At 35.7% G+C, this 24073-nt stretch overlaps 2 protein-coding genes across 2 annotated transcripts; one reads left to right on the forward strand and one right to left on the reverse strand.

Moving 5' to 3' along the window:
• Positions 1 to 4213: 4213 nt before the first annotated feature.
• On the reverse strand, positions 4214 to 5617 carry LOC140743811 (uncharacterized). The gene has a single exon (XM_073075399.1). It carries the CDS (start codon positions 5615 to 5617, stop codon positions 4214 to 4216), a length of 1404 nt encoding a protein of 467 aa, XP_072931500.1.
• A 3453-nt stretch (positions 5618 to 9070) lies between these two features.
• Positions 9071 to 24073, forward strand: LOC140743730 (protein SCAI). The gene is made up of 9 exons (XM_073075248.1): positions 9071 to 9167; positions 9462 to 9644; positions 12873 to 13226; positions 13598 to 13833; positions 14472 to 14693; positions 15446 to 15703; positions 16074 to 16244; positions 16879 to 17081; positions 18408 to 24073. The coding sequence occupies exons 1-9, from the start codon at positions 9079 to 9081 to the stop codon at positions 18459 to 18461; spliced, it is 1770 nt and encodes a 589-aa protein (XP_072931349.1). The 5' UTR covers positions 9071 to 9078; the 3' UTR covers positions 18462 to 24073.

A 24073-nucleotide genomic window follows, 5' to 3' on the forward strand; every position in this document is an offset into this window, starting at 1 on the left:
CGTCTGCAGCCTGCGCTATCTGAGCCCAATTCTCCTGTTTACGAACTTTACAGACGTTAACTGGGTTGCGGCCCCGATTATTAGCATGCGACATTGAGGTCCCCTTACGATACTCCAGCGTAAAATCGAAGTCCTGCAAGAACATCCACCATCTGGCTACACGTGGCATTAAGTCTTTCTTTTGTTGTGTTGATTTTAGAGCGTTACAGTCTGTTACAACTGTAAAATGAACGCCAACCAAATAGTGTCTATAGTTTTGCAGGGCTTTGACAACCGCCAGGGTTTCGAGCTCATAGGCATGATAACTTGGCTCGGCGCCCTGAGTCCGTTTGCTGAAGTATCCTATTGGTCATTTATGTCCTTTGTCATGCACTTGAAGAAGCACCCGACCGAAATTGCGTCCGTGTGGACTTCAATAGGTAGTCTAGGGTCAAAAATAGCTAACACGGGATCGCTCGTGAGCTGTGCAATGATATCTTGCCGTGCTTCTTCTTGCTTGTTACCCCAAATGAACGGTTCACCATTCTTTATGAGTTTAGTAATTTCAGCAGTCCTAGCGGCAAAATTGGGTATGTAACGCCGAAAATAGCTCGCTAAGCCCAATAGTTGACGAGTTTGTTTAACATTCTTAGGGATAGGCGCTTCAACTAATGCTTTAACTTTTTGATAGCTCGGTCGTACCTGAACTTGACTTATAGTGCATCCTAAGTACTCTATTGTAGTTGACAAGAAAGAACATTTCTTTAAATTGATAGAAAATCCAGCATTTGTTAAAGTTTTAAGTACGTTTCTCAATCTCGTCAACCCCTCCTCAATGGTACTGCTCAGTATCAGGACATCATCTACATAAACCAGAATTTCACCAGACTCAAAGTGCTGACGAAGCGTTTTTGAGATTATTCGTTGATAAACGACCGGGGCATTCGCCAAACCGTAAGGCATTTTCAGATATTCATAATGCCCTTCCGGTGTGACGAAACCCGTAAGCGGTATGGAGTCTTCGTTCATCCATGTTTGATGGAACCCGGTAGCCATATCAAGACTGGTGAAAAAATTATATTCACCTAATCGATCAATACAGTCATCTATCAAGGGTAGTGGAAAACGGTCTTTAATCGTAATCTCATTTAACTTGCGATAATCCACACACATACGGTTCGAACCGTCTTTCTTTTTGACTAACAGTATCGGACTAGCGTACTCAGATTCGGATTCCCGTATAATAATAATAATAATAATAATAAATTTTTATTTCAGATAACAGAGATCCATTTTGTTAGTTACAATTAAACTTAAAACTATGTTAGTACAACTATATCTATACCTATAATCAATAAATCATGTACTTGCGGGGCACCCCGCGCAGACAACGACACCGAGCCATGGGTAGTTCCGTCTTGGTTTCAATCATCGTCCGCGCAAAATGCCTCCAAACAGGTGCATGCACATCCTCACAAACGGTTTTTAGCATGATGTTGTGACTATCCCTTATTCTCCTCATCAGCGATGCGACTTTTTTCCTTATGACGGCATGAAAGCTATCAGTTTGAGTCTGAGCAAACATCTCGGAGGCTCTACAAAAGCGAGGAAGTCCCAACATCATCCTAAAGACATTATTATACTGAATACGCAGAGCGCTTAGTGATTTTTTGGCATAAGCTATCCACAGTCCTCCCGTGTACAATCCCTGACAGTACGCCCTAAAGAGTGTAATTTGGACCTGTCGTGAACAGCGGGCAAACCTACGCGCCAGCATATTACCTCGAACCGCAAGCGCTCTGCGTTCCCTTTCGATATCTACATCATCTCTAAGGCTGTCTGTGAGGAGATGTCCTAGATATTTAAATTGATAAACCCGTTTGAGATTAACACCATTTAGGGTAATCGCAGGGAAGGATTCAGGACATTTACCGGCAGCCTTAAACACCATGTACTCGCTTTTTTTAACGTTATATACTAGACCGTGTGATGCGGCATAGACCTCACAAGCCGATAGCAGTTCTCTGATTGCTCCAACAGTCGGCCCCAACAGCACCATGTCGTCCGCATAGCTAATGTTGTTAAATGGAATACCACCGATACGACATCCTACACGCGTACCGCTGAGCCCGACTATGAGGTCATTGATGTACAGATTGAAGAGCTTGGGCGAGGTTAACCCCCCCTGCCTCACCCCACACTCCAATCTGTACGACTCAGAGACACTGTTCGACCACCTAACGCAGTTAGTCTGATTTGTATACCAGTATCTAAACAGATTAATCAGGTCCGGTGGCATACCACTATCTGCCATTTTTCTCCAAAGCACGTCGTAGGAAACGAGATCGAAGGCCTTGGAGAGGTCCAGAAAGCAGGCGTATACCGGTGTTCTACGATCGGTATAGTATTGGACAGCATGCTTAAGACACAGTATTGCACTCTCAGTTGATAGACCAGGCCGAAAACCAAACTGAGCGTCATGTATGTTTAAATATTTTTGCAAGTAAGAGTCCAGCAAACCATCCAACACCTTAGCTGTAACAGTAGCGAGAGAAATAGGCCGATAATTTCCCGCATCAGAGATATCTCCTGTCCTGCTCTTAACTATGGGCACTACAATAGTTTTCATTAAGTCAGCTGGTAAGTAAGAGTGGCTCATACACATAGAAAAGAACATAGAGAGGACCCTCGGTAGATGCGGCCCCGCGTGTCTTAGGTGCTCGACACTGAGCCCATCGTGTCCTGGAGATTTACCTCGTTTCATTCCTTTAATAACTATGTTGACTTGGTTAGGTGTAAATTCTAATATTGACTGATCCCCACGGTCAGAGGCCCCAGCGTCGAGCACCACAGTGGACGGACCGAGAGGAGATGCTACCTTAAAGTAATCCCTAAACATATTCGCAATTTCCCCTGGATCGCTTAGGCCACCGACGGTGGCTGAAAGACCAGGCTTTATGTCCATTTTACCAGTGGTCTGCCAGAATTTTTTAAAGTCTTTCCCAGCCCGTAATTCGGCCAGTCGATCCATTTTTATTTGCTCTTGGTTGCTTTGGCACCATTTTAACCGCCCTTTAAAAACCTTTCCAGATTCACGCATTTTTTCGTAGTATATTCCCGTAGATGGTCGACCATTCAGAACCCAGTGACTGAAACAAGCCCGTGCCTGTCTATGGGCTTCCCCCACATACCTATTCCATCCACACAATACTCGTTTCTTTTTACTGTAAAATATGGTTTCCTTAGTTTGGATAGCCGCATCCCTTAAACTAGTTATAATTTGGTTATACATTTTGTCTAAAATCATCCTATGGCATGTCAAATTACATGGCCCGCCACTGCATTGGTTAAATTCTGGAGGAAATACTATATCACGTAGGGCATTGTTACATAGATAATTATATCTACTAATTTGGGCCTCATCCCTCTCGCCCCAAATTGCCGCATCACACTTTATTGTACAGGTTGACAATTTAGGTCGAATTATATCTAAGTTACACTCAAAGCATATCGGCAAGTGATCTGACACAAAAACATCTTCTATGATATTTAAGCTCTTAATAGTTTGAAAAGCTGACAGGGACACCACACAGTGGTCCAGCCATCTTCTGCTCCCATGATAAAGGTCTACATATGTATACTTATCCGAAGAATTACCACCCATTATTTCCACATCAGCACAAACCCAGGACCGGTCCGAACAGAATTTACTTAACTCCGAATAAAAAAGTTCATTTGGGTGAGCATTAAAATCGCCCAAAATGTATACAGTTTCTATTTCATTGCTCTCTTCAATTGCACTTATTTCACCTAATACTTCAGCAAAAATTGGTAAGTTATCAGTTGACTTAACCGGCATATATACCGAAAACACTAAGATGGTACGTTGGCCCACGGTGGCCTTAATTGCAGTTAGTCTACTACTAGTACAATCAATAACAGAAACAGTATTAAAGATGCCCTTCCTCCAGAGAATGGCCACCCCACCGTATGGTCTCCCCCTCAGAATGTCCACGGATGTGTCAACAGCAGACTTGCCTGTGTATTCAAAATCATTACTTACTGTTCCTAATAGGCATATATCGTGTTGAAGAAGCCAGGTCTCCTGTAGACACACAACACTCGACCTTAAACATATATTTCTAATGTCTTCAATGGATCTTTTAAATGATTTACAATTATAAGTTGTAAAAATACATTTATCATATTTTTGTGTATCCATAACTTATAAATACTAGCTAACTATAACGTTACGATCTATTTGTTTTGTTCCATATAGAAACCGCACAAAACGTCTAAAAGTTATGCCATCTGGCCAAAAATCATCTTTTAAAAACAATTCCACTTTATTTTTAGGAACGTACACTTTAAATGCATTGTATTTCTTATTTGATTTCACTTGTATTTTTTTCAAAGTTACATCTTCACTCGTTTTGTCCTGTATATAGCTAATAATATCCTGTTCACTAGCTTCTTTACTAACGTTAGAAATAAATAATGGTATTTTAACATCGGCAGCTTTAAATTTCCCATTAGGTGATGTAGATGCACAACCTTTTTGTCCAATAAGCTTGTATTTCTTTGACGTTTTACGTTGCACAATTTTCCATTCGCTATTTTCCTCCTGCTTATGCATAGCATTCATCGTACGACTCCGTCCCAAGTCATTTATTTGACGCGTTTCCTGAGTATTGAAAGAATCAGCTGTTCGACCGTTATCTTTAGAGATAAGGGTCGGCGCGTGGGTCGTTGCTTGTGCGCAGGTAATAACCGCTTCATTCGAAACCACAGTAATGTCTTTCGCCTCACTATGGGTCGCTTGTGTTGACATCTTACTCGCACTTATTGCATCTACACCTGCGTCGCAAGGGTCCTCACTCGCACTGTTCGAAACCGCAGTAGGCGCCTCCACGCGTCTTTGTATTTCTATTGCAACTGTTTGCCCTCTTTGGAGAGAGACTGATTCAGTCTTATTATTAGAAATAGTTGACAAACACGCCGGCGATGGAGTTGAGTGACAGTTTACCTCCTCAGCTGGTATTTGCGTAGATTTTATGGGTACATACTGAAGACCAATAGGGCCACTACTTAGTTCGTAAAAACTGTCATTCATACAGGCTCCTCTTATTTTATTCACTTTACTGTCACGACAAGGAAAACTGTCCACAATAGATGCATGCTTCAAATTCTCCACTTCTAATCTTAAGCGTTCAAACATTTCTGTTGTAACAACCTTTTCTTCTAACGTGCTCACTTGTTTTTGTAGCCTTACAATGTCTTTTAACAATCGAGTGCTGTCAATATGGTCGAAACTGACACTCGGTATTTGATGCAAATCTTTTGCTACAAATATCGGGAACGTTTCTGCATTTGTAGCTTTCATAAGTCCAAGAATATCGTCTAGGTCTCTCGAAATTCTCTTCTTTCCGTCCTTACGACGAACGGTCATTCTCTTCGCATTCGGCAGTGATTCAAATAACAAAGATTTTGCTTTTGTTATATTCTCCACACTGAAGGATGATGAGACCAGCTGGTGAATGCTTTCCTCATCCATATAGTCCAACACATTGGCCAAAAAGGCCAGCAGTTCGTTTATTACTACATTGCAACTAGCGCACTTCACTGTTTTAGAGTTCATTTTTATTTTTTACTAGATACGCTATGAGTCACCGATTTCGCAAAGATGACGCGCCCGCGCACGGCCGTAGGCAGCGTCCGACCGTATAATGTTTTCTTCTATAAGGTATTTAATAATTTAATAATAGTTGTAGAATTTAACTTAATAGTCATACTGCCAAATTTAACGGTCGAGGTAGCCGTACCATCAATAAAAAAACTTGCAAATTCGCGTATTATATCATGTAACTTTTGTAGTTCTACGCCAACCAAGTCGATTTAAATTGGGAGTTGCGAAATAAGCAAAACGTCATGTTCGTTGTTAACCTTATAAGTGAGATACTGCTGATCACGGGTTCGAAAATACGTAACGCCTTCTCGATTTAAGACATCAGTGCCGATTATAATCGGTGTGTTTATAAACTCTGGACGGACTACATGCAAATCTACTTCTAAAGTAATTTCACTAAATTCTATTGGTAAGGTTACAAAATAAGTCGATTCTATTTCTTGACCACCAATACCTCTCAAGATTCTAAAGGCAGGCTTACGCGCACATTTAAAATGTTTTAACAAAGAAGACGAAATTAGTGATATACTTGAGCCAGAGTCAATGGGGACATCGACTGGGATCCCTTGTATAACCACTACAACAATATCATTATGTTTACTATCAAGGTTTTCTGGGCATAGATTAACGTTATTTGTATTTCGAGATTCAGACTTTAACTTTGCAAAACAAGTTTCAACCTTATGTCCAGGTTTATTACAAAAACTACACGGTTCAGATTTTGTTGAATTTCGAAGAGGGAGATATTTCCTATCCTTAGTAATATTATTGTCCTTACTTGGGGCAGTCTTAAGTTTTTTAAAACAATTCGACTGTGTATACCCTTTTTTACCACATATAAAACACTGACCTGACTCAAATCGCCGCTTGCGATCACTTACCCCATGACGAGCGTTAAATGGACGGTCATGACGAAACCCACCTGAATTTTTAATAGGATTGGATGAGCTTGGCTTAACATATATGGAGAGAGAGTTTCACTAACTCACTTGGCGTTAGTTTCGCGTTAGTAGCTGATGCACGGATCTGTGGGTCAGTAATGCCCCATATTACTATTGCAGAAATCAGCTCATCACTTAACCCCCTAACAATGCGTAACCTTAAAAGAGAACGACCATAACCTTGTACTAAATGTCCACTGTATCTGGTTGTCTAGGACACAAAGGCTTAAACTCCCTTTTATAGTTACTCCAACTCCGGTCGTTATATCCGTTCCGGATAAGTATAGATATCTCACCGCCTTGGATTTGAAGGAAGCCATTAAACGGGCTTATACGACTGACAAATGTGTCATGTGCAGTTAAGTGGTGCAAAAACACGAAATTGAAAAGTGCGGAGATATATCGTTTCTTTGGTAAATGATCTAATCTAAAAACTACATTTTTTAAATATTTTTCAAACACTAAAATAGATGTCAGTGACAATTTCAATTGTCGAAACTGGTTACATTTTCTTGTTAGGACTGAGTAATCTTTACTTATATACGGTTTTTAATTATAACTGTATTTATGGCCATACTTACTTAGTTTTTTTGCATTTTTTCGTAACAGCCATGGGTAAATGTATAGTGAACGTTTAAACAGTCTAGCTATTATGGTTCAATACTTAAAGCGAATAATTGGCCAACTGCTAGTCGAACTTACACATGAAATGTTCCGTACGAGAAAATTTCCACATTTTTTTTTATTTTTAGTATTACTACGATATTCGTAGCAGCTATACAAATAAATGTATTGTGAAAATTTAAATAGTACCTATTACGATTCAATATATAAAGCGAAAAACTCACGTTTCTCATATAGGAATCCCCATCCATTTTGAATAATTTATTTTCATACCGTTATACTCGTATATACTCTGTAGAAATTTCAAGTATCTATCTATTACAGTTCAAGAGATAGAGCCTTGTGGCAGACGGACAGATAACGGACGCTTAGTAATAGGATTCTGTTTTCATCATTTGGATACGGAACTCTAATAAAGATCATTTATTTTCCGCAGTCTATAAAATTATCTCAACATCTATTGCTATCGTAGAGATCCAGCCGCTTTGGCATCTTGCATAAAAGTTGGTAGAACATACGTACCTACTTCATATACTATATAAATGTGATCTTAATTTGTATGATAATTACGTAGAAGACGTTATTAAGAAAACCAATAAAGCCCTAGGTTTCATTATAGTCCACTAATTACAGTTTTAGTGTATGTTTCTCAAGAAAGCTTGACCAATTTAGGTGTAGTAACGTAAAAAATATAAAAAAAATACATTTATTAATGAAATATTAAAGGTTCAAATTTTATCGTTATAATTGTTAGAGGTACAAATTTACAATTACAGTTATTTGTTATGATATATAATAAATTCACCAATAATAATATATAATAAAAAATAAATTCACCAATTGTAAATAAAATATTTCTATTTTAGCACATACCGAGGGTTATATACCCCATTACAAAGCTTGTGTCAAAAATATTTTGTCCTGGTTTATCTTACAGTTCAATAAATGCATGAGAACAAGAAGCCAAACTGAAAGAGAATTACGTGAGCTTGACCTGCGCTGGCAACGGAGTCAACTAATTAATAGTACCTTTAAATCAGTTGACACAGACAGAAGGCGCTCAAGCGTTACAAGGTCGGATGATACTAAGGCTTCGAGGGGGCGCGATGGGCGAAGCGCTCGGACACCATCCACAAGCGCTCCAACACAAATTACAAGCACTCCGACTGCTCCGACAAGTAAATCAACTGGAAGCGAAATTCTAATACTAGAAGCAAGCGATCCAAAGACAGATGTAAGCGCACCCCTGAGCCGACCAATTCAAACACTACCGGGATATGTTTTCTCATTCAGACCGAAGAGACATGAACCGGAAATAATATCAAACGTTCATACACCCAGCCGACGACCACGTTCGCAAGGTCAGATGCATGCTGAACCTTACATGCCCCCATTAGTTCAGCCATCTGAGTTCAGCTCGTTACATGCCACTCCATATGTAAGACATTATGAAGAAATTGGAGAATACAGTTCCTCAAGTGAAGAAAGTATCGAGACACGTCAGATAAGACAGTCCACTATAAGAGTTGATATACACGAACATAAAACAGAGATACACAGCAGAGAGATATACAGCAGCAAAAACAGAGAGAGTAAAATAAAAATGAACTATATACATCCGAGAATGCGAGAATTGCTGCTAACTGCAAGAATCGTTGCCAGCGGTGAGACTATTGTCCACGAGAGCAGAAGCCCGGACAGTCCAGTTTCAATACTGCTCTCTTCATGGAATCGGTCATTGCCCATTTCATATGTCTAGATGTTTAACGTAAAATAACGTATTATGTAAATATAATATAATTTAATTTAAGTATATTATTTTACTGAAATATTAGCGAACAGAACAACATGTCGTCGCAGGATGAAAGAAATCGAAAGATAATTATAGAGTTCTGTCATCTACTGGAAAAATCCAAGCAGCTTTTTAACGGCTTGAGGTGAGTTAACCACTACTAGTTAAATTAAATTTCATACAATATGAAAGATTAATTTTAAATAAAAGCTTAGTAAAATAATGATATTCTAACTTATACAAGCAGTTTTGTCTTTCCATGTAAAAGACGTCAACGATTCATCGTGCGGCGCGCGCACTTTATTTCAAACATATAAATGGAAGGCATTATTGTGATTTAATTCTTTATACATTCTGAAAAATAATGTGTGAATATATTTAATGTACTTTCTAATAAAATTAAGTAATATTAAAAACAAGGTTGTTGTCTACTTTTTAGGGAGCTGCCGCCTTACGGACATAAACAATGGCATGTACATTTCGGCAAGACATTCGATGTATACACCAAATTGTGGAAATTCCAACAACAACATAGAGAGTTGCTTGATACTAAATACGGCTTAAAGAGGTGGCAAATCGGTGAGATCGCTTCGAAAATTGGCCAGCTGTATTACCATTTCTAGTAAGTTTCTTTTTATTGTTACTTAACATGGATTCCATATTAATATTTAACTCAATAAAAATGTGTTTTTTATTTAGGATGAAACCTTTTGTTATCAAGTTACTTTATTTTTACAGTTTATAAAAATAAAGTAACCAAGCATGCAATCTACTTGACCTACCTAAGCGAGTACTGCCGCCCATGGTCATCTGCCACACCCTTCAAACCGGATCACAGCATCGTTTAACACTGCTGTCATTACGTAGGTTATAGGTGTGGAGATAGTGCATTTGCAGTCGAACTCCAAATGGTTCTACCACACTTAACAAATAATTTCCCCTTTCCTTCACTTACATTTTTTTGTTTTAAACTTAAAGTAACGAGTATGTCGCTATCTACTTAATAGTTATAGGTTATTGGTCATTGTTGCGCATGGTCATACAATGATTATTGTTCCCTAAAGTTAGTTACCCAAATTGACTGTGTTGAAATCCGTCGTTTGTAGTTAACTATTAGCCTTAAACCAGAACAATGCCAATACTAAGTTACATTTCAACACCAAAGTATATATAGGGTGTGCCGTAAGTAACCACGGCAAAATTGGGAAAAACATAGGTTAGGGGCGGACCTCTCAGAGAAAAAAGGAAATATTCAGTGTTATACGTATAAGGAACCTACAAACTTGGATTTAGATATTTGACATCCAACAAGTAAAATTGCATGCTGTTAGGGACCAAAATATGTAAAATTTCAATGGATTGAATAGGTTTTGAATGTGGTAGATCCTTTGTGGCTCGACTTCGGCGGCACCACCACCACACCTATTTAATAACAGCAGTTTTAAGCGCTATTGTGTGAAGGGTGTGGTAATGGAGACATACTTTTCCGAGGCGTTCCAGCTTAGCCCTCAGGAGTAGCAGCGTATCTGTGGCTGACATCAGGTAGGAATCTAGTCTTATCTGTGGTTGATTGCAGATGAACATGGGCGGCAGTAGCCTTACCATGGATTGCGTGCTCGTCTGCTACTCCTATATTATAAAAACTGACTTGTATTTGCTTGTTCATACAGTAGGTATCGTATATTGATGTGCAGTAAGTATATATTTTACGATATTATTTAATCTGTTGACCTTTGCATTGTAATCTGGTCAGTGATAACCGTTCATAATAACTGTGATATTGTGTAATTCAACTACAGTAACAGGATATTTGCATTGAGCTTGCAAAATTTTATACAAAAAAAATATCTTGTAGGAGTTATTTAATTTGTCACATAACATTACTTCCCAGAATTTGATCCTTCTAAGTGACACTATAAGATAGTGGAATAATATAGAGGGTGTATTATTTTTTCAAAATAAACTCGTTTGATTCCCAGCTATGGAAAAAGATATTTTAAAAAATTAATGATGCATGTTTTAGTTTTTATCAAAATCGACCTCGTAACTCCTTTCAGCATTTTTGGCTAATCCTTATAGTTTCGGATTTGGCCCTGAAGGACTATTTGAAAAATTCACCCTGTATAACTTACCTACATTAGTTACAATAAGCGAAGCGGCTAACTTACTACAGTCTTCAGGGCTGGTAACGCATCTGTGGTCGCCATCAGTACCCTTCGTATGAGTTTTTACATTTTGACAAAAGTGACTGTTTTGGTATTTGTTTACGTATTTGCCCATACATTTCCAATCAGCGCTCCTAGCTGATTGTATCAGGTGTAAGGGTACCAGGGTACAGGGTACAGGTTCAAAATATAGTATTTTAATTTGATAATTAGATTTGGTTAGATATAACTCCCTGTTGCAATCTGAGCTCGTTTAACCGAAGAACCAATCTTTTGGACCTAAAAATCGATTATTTTAATCGATCTCCAGTAATTGTAGTAGTAGTTGAGGTTGATTGAACAAAAACAGATATAGACATGTATTACCTGACGGATACGTATTTCAGTGCTTGTTTGGTCCTGATGACCGTTTTTCGGGATTTTTTAGCTGAAAAGATCGATTTATGGAGAACCGATTCCTTACGCCTCGATTTTTTTGTGAATCGATTTATCACGATTCGAATCGAAGTCGATTTACGAAAATATCTTTTAACAAAAGTTCCTCCTGGTAAAAGGAAAATATCGATTCTTGAATCGATTCGAATCGATTCAAGAATCGATATTTTCGGAAAGAATCGCCAGAATTACTTTCGTGTTTTGATTTGAGTTTATCTCAGTTACAAGAATTTTTGGCGCTTCAAGATATCATTGACTTTACATTTTGACAACCACGTCATAGCAACACGATGTCAATGTAATTATGATTATGTTTATAATGAGATAATAATTAATTACAATACGAAATGGAATATTTTAATCAATGCGCCGACCGAGTAGCATCGCTCGTATAAGTTCATTCAATATTTTTTTTAGATAGGAAATAAGATTTTAAAGGCAAAATATTTGATAAATCACCCCCTTCGAATTACTTTTAAAATGTACTTTTTACGATTAATATTTTTTTTTCTGTAGGGCCCAAGTAGTATGCCCATATTGCCCATATATACTGTATGCCCCAATTTATTTCTTTTCTGTAATTGGGCAATTGGGCATATAGAATAGAAATAAAATATTTTATTAACAAAACACGCTTTTTAATAAGGTCAGATTGTCCATTTTATTTGATACCCATACAATACCCGAAAATAACTGTTCGGCCATATTGGATTTAGGAAGAAGAGTTTAAAAATAAATGAAAGTTTTGACTAGCCGGGGATCGAACCCGGAATCCTGCGTGTCAGACCGGTATGGCTACTAAAGCGTCATGCGACTCAACTTCTCTCAAACCAGTTTTTGAATTACAAATTGACGCGTAGATGTTGGTATTGTCTACAAATACAAATGTAATTTTAAAAGAAACCAAATTTACATTATCAAACAGTCCTTGAACTTTAATTTTCATTGACATTTCAAAACAATTAACTAAATTTTTGACTAATTTTGAAAACAACTGATAATACTTAACACTAACACAACATTCATTACACGTTATTATATAATGACAGGAATAAATATCACACACACATTGATATGACTTTAAAACAATCAGTAAAGAGTTGGCTGATTATAGAAACCACCAAAGGCGATAGAGTTTCACTCAAAATAATGTTCCAATGTTTATTGTATTGTTTATGCCAAAAACACATTTATTCAAAGAAAAATTGGTACGCTGAGTGATTTTAACAACATCTATATGATATTTTTAGCCTGAGAACCAGCGACACGGCTTACCTGAGTGAGGCCTTCGCCTTCTACTACGCCATCCGCGGTCGGAGCTACTATACCAGAGCATGCAGGGAAGATCGTAGTGAGCTCATGGTAAAAAAACTGAGATATTACGCCAGGTTTATGGTCGTCTGCATCCTGTTACAAAAAATAAAGATGGTAAAGGACCTGATCAAAGAGTTAAATAAACAGATAATCGAATATGGGACAATCTACGATCCAGACGATCAGATCGAGTGGACCTTGGTCTTAGATGAAGTAAAAGCCTTTGTCCGTGCTGAGCCCGGGGTAGCGGTTGTGAACGCTGAGAATATTGCGATCATTCTTACCCATAGGTATAGAAATATTTTCTTATTTAGTGTATTTTTTTAGTTGTCCATCTCAAACAAAATAAGTAGTTCTATTCTAAATGTTATGCATATACAACTTAGAAATAACTGCAAAATCGATTTGTTTATTCTTTTTAATTGTACCTACGGTTCGCTCAAATCCGAAATCCATGTCCGAGAATCACTAATGAAACATCTTCGGAAATAAATACAAAATTACAAAAATAACTAATCCAAGCAAGCGATTAATAAAAATAATATAACATGTGAATAACAAAGCATAAATAATTATGTAGTAGTTAGGTAGCGATAATATTCCATATATTTTGCCGTGATTCCATCTTTTACGGCAGTCCTTTTACAAATTTATATTTCAGGTTGACTCCGCATTCAATTCCTCCGATTGAGCGCAGTAGCTACATGAACTTGAAGCTTCAGGAGGCTCTCATTATCGGCAGCAATTCCTATCAAGTGAAGTTTTCTGAGCTCACTATGGACATGTTCCGTATTCTCCAAATTATCGAACGAGAGCCCACCGGAGATGTACCTCATTTGTTCGAGGAGCCGCCACGCAACCGCTACACTGGTGTACCAGAACCATCGGTTCCTAAAGGTGCAGTACTTTTATATTATTTGGTAGGTTTCTAGAAGAACTCTATTTCTTCGTAGTTCCAGTCTAAAGGCTCATAACAAGGTGCGATGAAGCAACAATGTTATTTTTTGAACGAACTTATACTAACATGACGCTTCACTAAACATTGAAACGCCTAAAAACTGGATGTTTCCGCCAAAGGTGTATGACTTGTCAAATAAATAGAACAGCAATATTATACCTCTACTAACTAATATTATTAGTCTTGTGCAATTTTACGCTATACGCTTCTAAGCCCTGTTTTTGCTAGCGTGTAATGCCTGCGTGTAGCGAGTATGCTGCGAATTTCTACTAGCTAAGCAGTTTGTTTTTTCAACCTATGTTTTTTATTACAATGTTTCACTATGCATTAAATTATTCCTTTTTATATTTGGTTTTATATTATGTTATTCTTCAATGAAATGTATTACAGTGTATATTAATATTATTTTGTGTAATTATAATTTTAATAAATTCATTTTATTTATTTGTACTGGTTTCTTGACACTTAATTTACTTCGCTGCGTGACATTATTAATAGGTGCGTTTACGAAACAAAGTTAACATGACGAACTGATTTCTATAATGTAATGAGTAATCCGTAGGTTATTATATCTTAGATGATGGACCGCCTCGCCGGGATACAGGGAATCCGCACAAATTCCTTCTATACAAGCCTTCGCCTAATCAAGTTATGGTCTATTTGGCGAGCTCCTGTGACGAACTGACCCCTAACGGTGCAGTGCTTCTGTATCTGTCGGCTGAAGGTCACACTGCTGCTGCAGCTGCCGCAGCATCTGCAGCTGTAGCTTCAACCTCTACCGCCAAACTTCACGATGAAGGTATCAGTATAAGAGCAGTTTCTGACAAAGTTGTTGTGCTACCTGCATATTTTTAAACGTCTGTTTAGTACCGCTTTACCGGGTTGTTTTAATAAATCTATACTTAATAGGAACTGATATAGGAGTATAAAATTTCTGATTGTGATGTTACCAATACGTCGTTTCTGTTGATTGTAAATTTATATAAACTATGTTAGAATTCGATTAGATGTAATTAACCACAGACCTATTAATAAATCGATATTAGAAAGAAAATTACTATCTACAAAATTTGATATACATAATGATAAATTGTTGTAAATTTATCTTTTGGCTTTTCGAAACTTGGCTTTTTAGCTTTTCGAAACTGTTTAAAATATGTGTGTCATTGTTTAAAAAACTGATTTTGTTGTGTTCGAAGTTAATTTGTTTTTCTTTATCGCCCAAAATAAATAAGCGGCTTCACAGTAGTAGGACCCTTTGTGATTCGACTGCGACGGAGTCGATCGACTAAAGTACTTTCATTTTTATTTATTTGTACTTAGGTACTTTATTATATTATTGTCAATCGCTGCCGCGTTCTAATTTGAAGGGTACGTACGCTCAGAACCAAATACTTACATGCCAATTAAGCCCACAGACATACTGACTCAGCTATGATCAACCTTAGTCCTGTTACGATTGACTACGGATGGTACAATATATTATCCTCAGACCTGTTTGTTTGCTACTACAATTTTATTAAACAATTTCTTTCTTTCTTTCGATGTCAGGATTTGATACTGGCGGTCTGATCACTACGTCAAAGTCAGACGTATACCGGGATTACAACAAGGAAACAAGGTCCACATACGGAAAATGCAAGGAAGGACAATGCCTTTACCCTGGGGACATTCACCCGTTTACCAGGAAACCATTGTTCATTATTATTGACTCTGACAATTCCTTCGCCTTTCAAAATATTCCCAGGCACTTCGGGCAACCTCTTGTTATCCTTATGTCTCCGATTAATCAACTTCCAGCACTTCAAGGTTAGTTATATATTAATATTGCCATTTTTAAGTCACCTGTGTATACTTATTAGTTATTACATAGGATAGATAATAAAATGAATTAATGAAATATTAGGGTGATGAATACCAGCGGCGTAGCATGGAAGTGATCTTTTTAAAAAAGATAATTTGTTTTTACGAAATATTCAATACAAAATCTCGAAATTTAGTTTATGCTCATAATATTAACTTGGACTCTTAATATCGATTAAAATGTGGTTTTGTGCTATTATGCCGCCCCCCAAAAAGTTCCGCCCGGATCGAGTCGTGGCCACCCCCTACCCCGCCCCCGGTCCGCTACGCCTCTGGTCGATACAAGCACAGCACTACTTAAGTCGTCCACTTGCAGAGCGTCGTCATCAGGGCAACCTGTTCACGCTGTTCCTCCAAGCCCCTATAGTGGGTCTCGCCATGAGTTGTGAGCTAGACACTATTCCCTTAAACAACTACGACAGATGTCTACCGCTCCTCAGCTCGTTCATGGCTGAAACTAACGCAATACTCGCACGAACAAGACTCGGTAAGTAGAATTTCTTGATAAACAAATTGCATTATTGCTTTTTGAAAAATAAGTGGTGTTTATTAACGAAAGATGATCATATTGTAACTTCCGCCAGTTCTGTTTTCGATGACAAGCAGTCGATCGATTATTTTAGATTCAGGTTATCAATGCCATCTATTAACGATCGAAACAAAATTTTGCGCAGCAATTGCAGCATTCTTTCAATGCTTCGCTGCTGTCTCCATAGATGGCAGCTACTACTAGAAAACTGAGATCAGTAAATGACTGAGTCGGCTATAAATATTCTGATTGGTCTTGCTGTGACATTGGTGTTGTTTATCACAATGGTATTAACATATTTATAAAGTAGGTAAACATTGATAACAGACCGTTTTTAACCTGTCATAAACGTTATATTAAAACCTTTTCACAATACCCAATATTGAATAGCACTCATAGATTCGGCATTACTTCAAAAGATGGCGGTGTTTCCGATATATTATAATAAAACATTTTCATTTATTTGATAAATGCTTTTTATTAAACATATCTTTTTGTACTAATTAAAAAGTTTAGGAAAACTTATGTATTATATGTAATATAATCTCACTATACTGAGTCAGAAAGGTTACGTATAAAATTTGGATTGCAGACTCTAATTTTTATCCATTCATGGGCGATGACTTCCTGCGCACTATCCTGTATCGTTACATTTTCTGCGAAGTAACTCTCAGAATGCACCGAGGATTTAGAAATCGCTCCAACTTCCCAAAATGTAATCCCCCCATACCTGATGAAGTGTTTGATAGACCTGCTCTTGTCGATCTGGTGCTAGAAATATCAAATTGTCTAACGGTAAGATTAATTTGATAATTATATTTGAATATTGAAAAACTGTGAAATTTTAAGTTTATAGTTTTTATTTTAAAATCGAATATGCTCAAACCAAATTAATTGTAAGTAATTTAAGATAAAATCAATAAATAATTTATTTTTAATAGCAGATAAAGGAAAATATATAATAATTACCGTATAGGTAGGTGAAGGTTGCTTTAGTCGTACTAGCGCCTAAATCGTACCACAGCAATATCTAGTCTCCTATCTACAAAAGGCGAGCTCTGGTGCTTCAAACGTATGCTAGTTAGTTGTGCGAGTCAAAAAAAATAACAGGGCACCATGTCGGCACCATTGATTTAAAAATATTAAAAAAAAAAAAAACAAGTTTTGCCGATGTTTTCACTAAAAAGTAAGTTCATTCGTAAGCAATTCAAGGGAAGTGCGATTGTTAAGTTAATTTCTGTGATTATTTTCTATTTTTGGCACATTCTACTATTCATTTAGTCATAATAGAATAGTAAAAATTTTAAAGGTTTTGTCAGTAATATTATTTTCAAATTTTGATGTGTTGTTGCTTAAGTTGTACCAATAAGGAATTCTTACTCGTACCTTGTACGGTTTAGGCTTTGTTAAAAATTATTCACATTTTTTTGTCTTTGTGAGCTAAACATTTTATATGTGCTTAAAATAAGATACTATACTTGCAAGCAAGAGGTTAGGAATGAAGTAAAGCTTTATTGGTACTTAAAAATGTGAAATCGGGAGATAATAAACATGAAGTACATATGTAGCAGCAAATTTCGGCACCCGTTCAATCAGTCCCGATCAAAATACAATGTAATGGTTTTAAAATCTTTTAAAGTTATCGCACGAAAATGGAAACACCAAATGGGTGCAATCACCACTGGTATTACTTAAGGTACGACTTTGGCTATGGGTAGTACGACTTAGGCGACCAAGCGCCTAAGTCGTACTGAAGGTACTTTTTGGAAATTTATGCTAACGCTATTTAAATAAAATATATTTATTTTTTTGTTTTAAAATATTTTTATTCTATATGACACTTAAATAATTAAAGATTAAATTTACACACTAGATTTTGCTTAATTTAAATTACCCCAAATATTACAGCATTTTTCCCTTAAAGGAACGACTTACGCAACCTTACCCTGCACCTTAAATTGTGTAACCTATTTATTAAAAATCACGTATCTACTTAAAAACCTTTTTCCTTTTCAATTGACCTTACTAACTTTATAAATAGACATCACTAATTATTTGTTTATCTGTGACAGTTATAGTATATGTAATGACATAGATAATTAACATACATTTTCATTTCAGGTTCGTCAGTTTTTCCACGACACTTACCTTTCAGGCGCTAACACAAACGTGTAAGACTCGGTGACAGAACTTTTATATATTGTCTGTGTACAAACGTAAAAGATACTTCGCATTAAAGTAATATATAAGGAGAGAGGTAATTGTTATAAGTAACAATTAATTGAAATAATCGAATAAATTGAAATAAGATCCCTCGTAACATAAAATGTATAGAAACTTGCTATGGAATGGGAGAAAGCTATCGTAACAGGAAAGCTGCATCGACTAGATTTCCAGTTCGGTACTCAATTATTACTCTATAATTTCTGTAAAATAAGTGTTTGCGTCAAAAATTTAACTAAGTACTTCTTTCTTAAGTGTGGCAAAAACACACTATTAAATTTTGATGCTAACATTAAAATCCGTGACGACATGTTGTAATTGTAGTATAATTCAAACATAATTATCGCGGGCTTCAAGCCGTAGGGTACGTAATGCATCAGGAGAAAAAAGTTAATAACTTGTCCTTATGTCAAAAAATTGTTCATTGTCTCCTTAAAAATCAACTACCCTATTGAGAAATTCAAAAACGATTGGCGTAATAAACCAAAAAGCCGCATTTGTATATGCTCCTAAGGTTTGATACCTGCGATATATTAGTAGGTTTAATTCAACATGTATATATTAGTACTTTATGCAAGTAATAATAAATATAAATATTTATAATTGCCAGTAAAGAATGAACTTCAAGATTACTAGGTACACGGTAAAATGATTTAAAGCAGTGTTACTTTCAATAAAATGAATAACTATTATTTTGTTAATGATCCTACTCAAATTAATAACGTATCTAATCATAAGCCACTGTTTTGTTATATTGAATAACGAAAAATAGACGTATAATGATCGCATCGGATGATACACAAATACACTAATAAATAATAAACCGAGATGTATGATGTTGGATGTTTTGAAGTTTATTCTTTATTTATCTGGCTCACAATTAGGTTAGGTTAGGTTAAGTTAGAGCTCTTCTGGTGATAATATATTTATGCTTGGACTGGGTTTGTGTCTGAGTTGCTTAATAACTTTCGTGCAAATTTTGTAAATACTTCAAGTTACTAATTTCTTACTCGTAATACGGAAAGCGGAACTACTTAAAACGGAAATAGACAAATATTTCGCATCTTCCTGAGTAATACCGACAGACAGACGCTTTAAACGGTGTTACACAGAGACGTTATAACTGATCCACCAATATTTTTCTACGTCATGCTTGATGCAAACTAAATTGTAATCTTCGGACATCTTTTCTACGTGGGGGTGGGTAGCAAATTGGTGTTTCTATACCTATGTATACTTTCAATAACTAATTATTTTATTGTGTCAACAGTACTTTGAAATTCAAACGTATGTACCTACTATGTCTTCGATGAAATATTTGAATATTATAACTAAAAGTATTATTATAACAGTTTACTATTTACGTACAATAGTGATTAGATATATAAGCTATTTTACTCCTATTCCTGAGTCCTAGACTAAATGTTGCTGATTGCGCGATGCTTCTAAGGCGTTTAAAATTAAATAGGAATTTATAATAATTTAACATAATTATAAAATGATTTATCAAGAAGTACTTATCATATATAAAACGTTAGTAAAAATATGTAACATGGTTATCGATATACATATTAACAAATAGGATTAAATCGGAATATACTATCGGAATTACTTAACGATACAAGTAAAAATGTAAATCTGGCTCTAATTTAGAAGGAAACACATTTGTGTATTCGAATAACTTTTGCGATTTGCTTACAAAAAAGTTAAATTACTTAGAATTATTATATAGCGTAGTCATATTATATAAAACGATATATTTATGGACTGTTATAATAGTGTTTAATGCTAAATATTTACGAAGAATTTATAAACACTTTATTTACAACACATTGCATATTTTCATTATCTAGGACTCAGAATTTATTAAAACGAAACATATTATTTTGAGATTATATCTATTTACTTCTGAATACGAGAATCATAATAAACTTATAGACAAAAACGTTATAACTATTCAAATATTTATGTGTGTTATTGATTAATATTATAGTAATAGGTATAAGTACATAAGACTATCTTGTGGATAATTGACTTGACACATGGAAAAATGTCCTTTCCCAAAACAAAGTTTGTGATATGAAATTTATCTGACCACAAGATTTAATATTCATACACATTATGAGCATTCCTTCATTCCTATTCAGGTTGCGAAATATTAGAGAGTAGACAGGAATAGTGAGTGCTGACCAAATATTTTGCCTCGCCAAAGATCGAAGGAAGTTTACTGAAGTGACAGCCAACCTTCGCTAGTCGGAGAGGCACTTTGAGAAGATGAGCTTTCCTTAAAAATATGTAAATCTATTATTTTTAACTGACTATCAACTAATTGTTCTCCAGACTAGCAAAGTAATAATTACTCAAAACCTAACTCTGCTTAGACTAGATACACATGGAGCTGTTGTACCTAACTGTTACCAAACAGATACAGTAACACGCTCATTAGAGCAGTAGGTACGCATTAGGGTACACATAAAATGGTCCTTACTCGCGACTTACCGCGAACGGCCTACTATTACAGTCGTGTGCTTCATTGGCGAGCGGTAAGTGTAACCAAGCAGATACAGTAACGATATTCTAATACGCGAAAACGATTTTCGGTGTCTGCAACCTGCAATACTTACAATTACAAAATGAGCATTCGCATTAAGCGTTCACACTAATACCGGTTACAGCTCACTAATACGTACGCGGCTTTATATGTACCGACACTCGTCAACCCGCGTTTTTCATGAGGCAAGTCATTTATTCACGATATCGCTTAAAGGTTGCTTAAACTTATTTAAGGTAGTTAAATAAAAAATACTTTACATTAGAATATTAAAAAAAATAAAGAATAACTGTTTATCTTTTATGAATAATATTAGGATTAAATGGGAACTGTAGCGAAAGATTATTTTTTCATTCTTATACAGTAAAATTCCATTCGGTCGCCATAAATACCGCCACAAATGTAGTGTTGGCCTAAAATAGCACCGTTCCTTCTCTTCCCGTGAATATCGTAGGAAACGACTAAGAAATGATATCATTACTTCTTTTTTTCAAATCATTTTTTATTAATACATAGGCGCGCATTTGGCCTCGATCTTGCCTGACAGTAAGTAATGATAAGGCCTAAGATGTGACACGATTGCCTAGAACTAGTTTATTAACTCTTGATCTTAAAAGTCCATGACTATACTTACTTATTGGGAATCACAGAAGTCGGCAGGGCATTCCACTCGTTGGCGGATCGTATTAGGAATGACGAAACAAAACTTTTCGAACAAAGGAATGTCGAATGTGCTTCTTGACGTCAGAAGGTAGATGGGGACTAAATTCAGGAAAATATAAGTCTTTTTAGAAGTTATACATGAACTGCGATCACAAATACCAAACAAGATGATAAAGTGTAATACCTCTTGTAAATTACACCATTTGTTAAAAAATACGTGGTAATTGGGCAAACAAAAGGCTAATCATACAGTTACATAACAATGGGATATGGATTATAATTAATCTTTCGCTACTGTTACTTAGATACGACGCTCACTTTTATGTGTTCTTAATGTGTTCACGGATACTTTAAGGTTACGTAAACTAATATGTTTAAGAAACAATTTTTAAGAAACAAGATTAATTAAAATAATAAAAAATGTTGCCTTCGTGCCGCGCGGACTATAGTAAATATTCAGTAATAAAACGGAGTGAAACGTTTAATCGATAAGCATAATGTTGACCGGCTTAACAAATTTAGTCAGATAATATGAGAAAAACATTTTATTATATCATTTTGGTGCTAAATAAGGCACTGAACAATGGAAAACATCTTATAAGAAGAACGTTTATTAAACAAGCGCGCATAAATTGACATAATTATTGTAAACAATAATATCAGCCATGAAATATAATATAGGGCATAAAGAAGATCCATTAAAATTAAATAATGAGCTGTCAGTAGAAACAATAATTTAATTAACCCTTACATAAAAAAAAAACAGTTCACATTAAATATTTTAACCTTAAAGTATCCCCTTCTACGTCTATATTGTTTTTTGTATTAATTAAATACGAATTAGTTTAAAACTGTAAAGTTTACGATAATCTACCTTTACTACATACCTACCGACTTCAATTTATATTCATTTTAAGGCTTTATTATCAGCATTCATACTTTCGATACTTTGATGTAAACCTAGAATTTTCTTGTAAGTCTTAGATTATTCTGGATGTCAAATTAATGCAATAAGTGTTATACGCATAAATAATTATTTTTAGTAAACTTTAATTATTTATTATTAATCTAGCTCCATTGTAAATTATTTAATAACAATCGCAAAAAAATACAAAAAAAGGTTTTCAATAGTAGACATGTAGATAAATTTTATTATGAAACGGGTACGGTAAGCGGTTTTCACCGTGTGTCGTGTCCCGTTACGAAATAAAATGTATCAATTTCGAAATAATATTAGTCTAAGGTCATAATTGTGCGTGTAGATAGCTTTTAAGGTAGTAAGATAGGTTTTAAGAGGCCAGAGTTGGAGTGATGTGCCTTTTCTAGACTTGCCTTGGCCGGCCGGCTAGAATAATAGAGCGTTGTATATTTTGATTACCCTCAGAAATCACGCTCACTGCCATCACTTCCTCTCGCCTTTAATTTACTTAATATATAATTAAGGAAGACGCCTAGAAGTTAACATTTTAACACTTAAGAAATAGATACGTGTATAAATAGATAATACATTATTTCTGGACTCCGCACTAAATATTTATCTGCAAACCACTGAAAACGTGCGAAGCATTTTTCGTGCAAATATAAATCTGACTAATGTCCAGTGCATATTATAGACATTTCGGATAGAATAAGTTGCTGTTGTCCATAGATATATTATACTGACGTCAGTAGGATAATATATCTATTCTGTTGTCTGATTAAAAATTGACTCGGAAATGGCGTCCAATGTCATACTCTCGTCGTGTATTTGTGATTGTCTGACGTTATCCGTAAATGTTGTCATAACAAAAAATATTTTACTTTTATTTTGATAAATAAATATTGTGCAAACAAACGTTTAACTAAAGAAGTTAAACATTTTGCTGACTAGTAGCCATTTTCGAGTCGATTGATTCCTACATAACGAACAATCTGCTAATAAAGCCTTAAAATATATCAACTAAATGGTTTCTGCGGGTAGTTCATTCGTAGTGTGCTTTAAATGTGTAACTGTTTACCTATTTTTAATAATAGACATACATTTTGTCCTTTTCAACTCTTATTCGATTTTTGAATGTCACATTGGATGTTGTGTTTAGATTATTAATTCTTTCACTTAAGGGTGCACAGTTAAAATAAATATATTCTATATGTTCACCATTCTGAATTAACAGGTGTACTTCTACGGATAGTTCGTGCATAGTATGCTTTGAACCTATAACTGTTCACCTATTTCTGTATAAGAGATAAAATTTGTGTCTTTTTCAAATCTTATTACAGTTTTGGAAGTCACATTGTATATTGTGTTAGAATATTAATTGTTTCACTTACTTGTGCACAGTTCAAATAAATGTATTCTGTATGTACACAA

This window comes from Epargyreus clarus, unplaced genomic scaffold (assembly GCF_041222505.1).
Source record: "Epargyreus clarus isolate Ecla_fem2 unplaced genomic scaffold, WU_Ecla_fem_2.2 ptg000007l, whole genome shotgun sequence".
NCBI classification, from domain to species: Eukaryota; Metazoa; Arthropoda; class Insecta; order Lepidoptera; family Hesperiidae; genus Epargyreus; species Epargyreus clarus.

Excerpts from the sequence above, each read along its gene's own strand:
- LOC140743811 (XM_073075399.1), bottom strand. The coding sequence starts at position 5,617 with ATGAACTCTAAAACAGTGAAGTGCGCTAGTTGCAATGTAGTAATAAAC.
- LOC140743730 (XM_073075248.1), top strand. The coding sequence starts at position 9,079 with ATGTCGTCGCAGGATGAAAGAAATCGAAAGATAATTATAGAGTTCTGT. Across the intron at positions 15,704-16,073 it reads TCAACTTCCAGCACTTCAAG|AGCGTCGTCATCAGGGCAAC; the intron begins GTTAGTTATATA and ends GTCCACTTGCAG. Across the intron at positions 16,245-16,878 it reads ACTCGCACGAACAAGACTCG|ACTCTAATTTTTATCCATTC; the intron begins GTAAGTAGAATT and ends TTTGGATTGCAG.